At 51.9% G+C, this 6,276-nt stretch overlaps 1 protein-coding gene across 1 annotated transcript; it reads right to left on the reverse strand.

Moving 5' to 3' along the window:
* Nucleotides 1-386: 386 nt before the first annotated feature.
* On the reverse strand, nt 387-2,037 carry LOC129693976 (zinc finger protein 835-like). Its single transcript, XM_055630700.1, has 2 exons — nt 1,773-2,037; nt 387-1,699 (listed from the first exon to the last, which is right to left on the reverse strand). Exons 1-2 carry the CDS (start codon nt 2,035-2,037, stop codon nt 1,047-1,049), a joined length of 918 nt encoding a protein of 305 aa, XP_055486675.1. The 3' UTR covers nt 387-1,046.
* Nucleotides 2,038-6,276: the final 4,239 nt, after the last annotated feature.

The following is a 6,276-nucleotide window of genomic DNA, read 5'->3' on the forward strand; positions in this document are numbered from 1 at the left end:
TTCTCATCTCGGTTTTAAAGGATTTCCCCTTTATCCTTAAGCTGTGACCCCTTGTCCTGGACTTCCCTAACATCGGGAACAATCTTCCTGCATCTAGCCTGTCCAACCCCTTAAGAATTTTGTAAGTTTCTATAAGATCCCCTCTCAATCTTCTAAATTCTAGAGAGTATAAACCAAGTCTATCCAGTCTTTGGTATGAGTGCAGGCAGGTGGGACTAAGGGGAAAAAAATTTGTTCGGCATGGACTTGTAGGGCCGAGATGGCCTGTTTCCGTGCTGTAATTGTTATATGGTTATATGGTTATAGGAATCTGCGGGGTGACTTTCAACAGAGTGGGTGTTTGGGACAAGCTGCCGGAGGAGGGAGTTGAGACTGGGACTATCCCAACCTATAAGAAACAGTTATAGACAGGTCAAGTTTGGAAGGATATGGACCAAATGCAGGCAGGTGGGACTCGTGTAGCCAGGACATGTTGGTCGGTGTGGGCAAGTTGGGCCGAAAGTCCTGTTTCCACACTGTATCACTCTATGACTCTAACACGAAGTGCTGGAGTAACTCAGCGGGTCAGGCAGCATCTGTGGGGAACATGGATAGGCGACGTTTCGGGTCAGGACCCTTCTTCAGACTGACACTATGTTAACAGATGAGGGGGTGATCAGCAGATGAGTGCAGTAAGTGACAGAGATGAGGGAAAATAGGGAGATAAAAGGATGTGAGATAAGGAGAGAGGAATGTGTATGTGCAGCTTTAAGGGACATTGGTCAGGTAGCATTTGGAGTATTGCATACAGTTCTGGTCACTCCAATACAGGACTGAGGTGGAGGCTTTGGGGAAGGTGCAGAGATGGTTAATCAGAATGGTTTAAAAACAAGGACCTGCAGATGCTGGTTTCTAAAATAGGACACAAAATGCTGGAGTAACTCAGCGGGACAGGCAGCATCTCAGGAGAGAAGGACTGGGTGACATTTCGGGTCGAGACTGAGGAGGGTCTCGACCAGAAAATGTTACCCATTCCTTCCAGCATTTTGTGTTTACCTAAACAGTGCCTATCTATCCACGTGGCGGTGTGCCAGCAGGCTGGAGGAGCGGGCAAAGGCCTTGCCACAGATTGGGCAGGTGAAGGGGAGCTGGCCGGTGTGGACTCGCCAGTGCTCCAGCAGGTGGTCAAGGTGGGTGAAGCCCTTACCACAGGACGGGCAGGGGAAGGGACGCTCACCGCTGTGGGTACGCCGGTGCTGCCACAGGCTGGACATGCGGGTGAAACCCTTGCCACACTCAGCGCACACAAAGGGTCTCTCTCTGGTGTGTATCCGCTGGTGCTCCCGCAGCCCCCATGCTCTCTTGTCACAGTGGGAGCAGCTGCTCGCCGGCGTGGGCCCGCCGGTGCTGCCGCAACCCCCGCGAGCTGTCAAACGCCTCACCACAGTACGGGCAGTCGTAGGGCTGGCCACTGGTGTGCACGTGCTGGTGAGACAGGGCGTGGGAGGCCATGGCAAAGCGCTCTCCACACACCGGGCTGGGGACGGGACGGTCGCCGGCGTGCACCCGCTGGTGGGACCAGCAGCCTGGTGGAGCGGTTGAAGCCCTTGCCGCACTGGGCACAGGTGTAGGGGCGCTCGCCGGTGTGGGTGCGCTGGTGATTCAGCAGGTGACTGGAGCGGGTGAAGTCCTTGCCGCACTGGGCACAGGTGTAGGGGCGCTTGCCGCAGTCACTGCAGGTGAAGGGCCGCTCCCCGGTGTGAAGCCGCCTGTGCACCTTCAGGTCTTTGGACGATTTGAAGCCTTTGCCGCAGTCGGAGCAGGAGAAGGGCCGCTCACTACTGTCACCCGCTGGTGCTCCCGCAGCCCCGACAACACGGTAAAGCTCTTGCCGAATGTAAAGCAGCCATAGGGCTTCTCGCCCGTGTGAACCCGCCGGTGGGCCTTCAGGCCACTCGCCGTCTTGAAACTCTTGCGCACTCTGAGCAGTCGAAGTGGCGTGCGCCCGCCGGTGGCTCTCCAGCTTGCTCGGGCACTGCCAGGCCTTGCCACACACATCGCACTCATAACGCTTCTCCTTGTTGTGCCCCGTCATGTGGTCCTCCACTGAAGCTTGAAGCTCAGCCCACACACCGAGCAGATGGGGGCGCTCACTGGCACCCTGGCCGCCCTCAATGGCTGCTCACGTCCCCGTCTCTCCGTCCACAGCAACGGCTCCTAAACCCTGCAGGAAAGGAACACAGAGGGTCAACAAGCTGGCAAACAGGACATTACTAATGTGCGAACATTCCTAGTGCTTGAAGTGGGGTGTGAGGGCAGGGGGGTGAGAGGGGAGGGGGAGGGGAGCAGGGATGAAGCAGCGGGCGCTGCAGTCGGAGGATTAGAGACGGTGGATCGCAGCCTGCCGCCAACAGGGAGGGGGTGACGGGGGGTGAAGGGGGATGGAGAGGAGGGAGTGATGGGAGGGAAGGAGTGGAGATGTGGTGAGCAGGCAAGGGAGGAAGGGGAATGAGGACAGTGGAAGTGAGGGGAAGGGGAGAGGAGAGGAGAGTGAGGGGAAAGGGGACTGGAAGAGGAGTGGGTTAAGGGGAGAAGGTAGTGGGGCGAGGAAGAAGGGGAGCGAACCCCCCCGTGACGTACCCCCGCCCTGCCCTGTGTATCCCCGCCCTGCCCTGTGACGTTTCCCCGCCCTGCCCTGTGACCTGAAAAGACTGTCGGGGTCTTTGGATAGAGTCGAGGGGGGAGTTAAAAGGACAGGTGTTGCATCTCCTGCAGCTGGGGAAATAGGTGGTTTGGGTGGGAAGGGACAAGTTGACCAGGGAGTTGCGGAGGAACGGTCTCTGTGGAAAGCAGAAAGGTGTGGAGATGGGAAGATGTGGCCAGGAGTAAGATCCCGTTGGATGTGGCGAAAGTGTTGGAGAATTATGTGCTGTACGCGACAGCTCATGGGGTGGAAGGTGAGGTGAATGGGTAGGACAGGTTTGGAGGGATATGGACCAAGCGCAGGGAGGTGAGACTCGTGTAGCTGGGACATTGTTGGCCGGTGTGTGGGTGAGTTGGGCTGGGGGGCCTGTTGCCACATTCTGTCACTCTATTGCCAAGGGGGAATCTTTCCTTGGTGCGAATGGAGGGAAGGGGAGAAAGCAATATTTTCTTTCATCTGGGCTTTTAATGAGACCTTACAAGGTCGAGCATCAGTGTTCACGAAGGGACTGCAGGTGCTGGAAAAACGAAAGAAACACAAAAATGCTGGAGAAACTCAGCGGGTGCAGCAGCATCTATGGAGCGAAGGAAATAGGTAACGTTTCGGGCCAAAACCCTTCTTCAGACTGATAGGGGAGAAGGAAGGAAAAAGGAGGAGGAGGAGGAGCCCGAGGGCCGGGGGATGGGAGTAGACAGCTCAAGGGCTAAGGAAGGGGAGGAGACAGCAAGGGCTAACAATTTTAATTAATTAATTTAATTTCCTTCGCTCCATAGATGCTGCTGCACCCGCTGAGTTTCTCCAGCATTTTTGTGTACCTAAGGTCGAGCATCAGATTATTTTCAATTTCCTTTAATTAAAAAATATCTGTTCATATGTTACACTGGATGTGACATCTTCCTGGGGTCGGGGCTGGGAATCGAACCTGCAGCACTGAGGCGCTGAGCTGGGGAAGAGCGCTGGGGATTCAGGGCGGGGCCGCGTTCAAGGGCCAGCCCCCATTGCCTGTCAGTCACCGGGCGATGTCGTCATCGCCCTCCCACCGGCGCGTCACCACCCGAAGGCGCGCCCTTGCGCGTGCGCGTCAAGCAGGCGCGGCCCGTGACCAAAGATCCCAGAGGGACAAGATAGACCACTCCTCGAAAAACGCGTAGTATGACGTGTGTGACCGTCGACGCCATATTGTTAAGCATTTATTGGGCTGTAATGGCGTCCTCAGCTAAATCTACATCTCACTGCTCCGCTATCAAGTATTCTAATCGTAAATCTAAACGACCCGACCTGTCATTCTTTAGGTTCCCCAATAAAAAAGAAAGGTGAGAAAATATTTTTATTATTTTCAGTCGATATTCTGTCGTGAAAATGGTATTTTCTGTTCTCCCATCAACGGCCATTGGGAAACATTAGTCGGTACATTAGAAAGTTCTTAGACTTATTTTTAATAGTTCTTTACTCACCACAATAATAAAGACAATTTTAACACTTCTGTACGTTTTTGGTTTTGTTTTGTAAGGGATTAGTCTGCACAATATGGCCCGCGGACACATTAGGTCCAGTGACCAGGAGATTTTTCGAGTCCGAGAATGGGCGGCTGTTACCCATTATATTCCTCGAACATAGGGGCATAGCAAACAACACTCACATACATACAAGACATCACAAGCCCGCCGTGAAGAAGGGTGCAATCAAATATTATGTAACTCTGCTCTATCATCTTTGGGTGCAATGGTGGGTCGGGGGGTTCGGTGGCGGCGGCCGCAATCAAAGATACTAGTGGAGCTCTGCTCTATAATCTTTGGTCGGAATGGGACGGCTGCGCGTTATAATGTGCTATCGTTCCACTCTCCCTCTCCCCCTTCTCCCTCTCCCCCTTGTCCCTGTCCCCCTTCTCCCTGTCCCCCCCTTTCCCCTTCTCCCTCTCCCCCCTTCTCCCTCTCTCCTCTCGATCTCTCTCTCCCCTCCTCTCGATCTCTCGCTCCCCTCTCTTCTCTCGATCTCTCTCTCTCTCTCTCTCTCTCTCTCTCTCTCTCTCTCTCTCCCCCTCTCTTCGCGATCTCCTTCCCTTCCCTCTCTCCCACCCTTCCATCTCTCCCTCCCTTACCTCTTCGTGAGAGTTGGCAGCTCGGCTATGCCTTGGGTCCAAAAGAGGATAGATAGAAAATACTTAATTGTCTTTGTAAGAAGATTTTAATAAGCTCTTCTACATTTAAGGTAAATTGACATATTAGAGGCAAAACACATTTTCAATATACAGGTCTCTCCACACAACTGAAAACAATTGCATTTAAGTGATATATCATCCATTGTTCAGGCAAGTAGCACTAGGTTACAATAAACTTCCTGCATATTCCAGGAATTCATCTCATAAAGATGGGAGAGGCTTAAATGCATTGTAAAATCATAAATCCAAGGTGACTTGGACTAATGCTTTTACTGCTATCCAAATGCCCCATTATTACATCTTTAATAATTGACTCCAGCATCTTTCACACCACCAAAGTCAGGCTAACTGGTCTGTAATTCCCCATTTTCTCTCTCGCTCCTTTCTTGAAAAGTGGGATAGCATTAGCTATCCTCCAATCCACAGGAACTGATCGTAAATCTATTGATCGTTGGGAAAATAATAGAAACATAGAAATTAGGTGCAGGAGTAGGCCATTCGTCCCTTCGAGCCTGCACCGCCATTCAATATGATCATGGCTGACCATCCAACTCAGTATCCCGTACCTGCCTTCTCTCCATACCCTCTGATCCCCTTAGCCACAAGGGCCACATCTAACTCCCTCTTAAATATAGCCAATGAACTGGCCTCGACTACCCTCTGCGGCAGAAAGTTCCAGAGATTCACCACTCTCTGTGTGAAAAAGGTTCTTCTCATCTCGGTTTTAAAGGATTTCCCCCTTATCCTTAAGCTGTGACCCCTTGTCCTGGACTTCCCCAACATCGGGAGCAATCTTCCTGCATCTAGTCTGTCCAACCCCTTAAGAATTTTGTAAGTTTCTATAAGATCCCCTCTCAATCTCCTAAATTCTAGAGAGTATAAACCAAGTGTATCCAGTCTTTCTTCATAAGACAGTCCTGACATCCCAGGAATCAGTCTGGTGAACCTTCTCTGCACTCCCCCTATGGCAATAATGTCCTTCCTCAGATTTGGAGACCAAAACTGTACGCAATACTCCAGGTGTGGTCTCACCAAGACCCTGTACAACTGCAGTAGAAACTCCCTGCTCCTATACTCAAATCCTTTCGCTATGAAAGCTAACATACCATTCGCTTTCTTCACTGCCTGCTGCACCTGCATGCCTACTTTCAATGACTGGTGTACCATGACACCCAGGTCTCGCTGCATCTCCCCTTTTCCTAGTCGGCCGCCATTTAGATAATTGCTTTCCTGTTTTTGCCACCAAAATGGATAACCTCACATTTATCCACATTATACTGCATCTGCCAAACATTTGCCCACTCACCCAGCCTATCCAAGTCACCTTGCAGTCTCCTAGCATCCTCCTCACAGCTAACACTGTCCCCCAGCTTAGTGTCATCCGCAAACTTGGAGATATTGCCTTCAATTCCCTCATCCAGATCATTAATATATA

This window comes from Leucoraja erinacea, unplaced genomic scaffold (assembly GCF_028641065.1).
Source record: "Leucoraja erinacea ecotype New England unplaced genomic scaffold, Leri_hhj_1 Leri_512S, whole genome shotgun sequence".
Lineage (NCBI taxonomy): Eukaryota > Metazoa > Chordata > Chondrichthyes > Rajiformes > Rajidae > Leucoraja > Leucoraja erinaceus.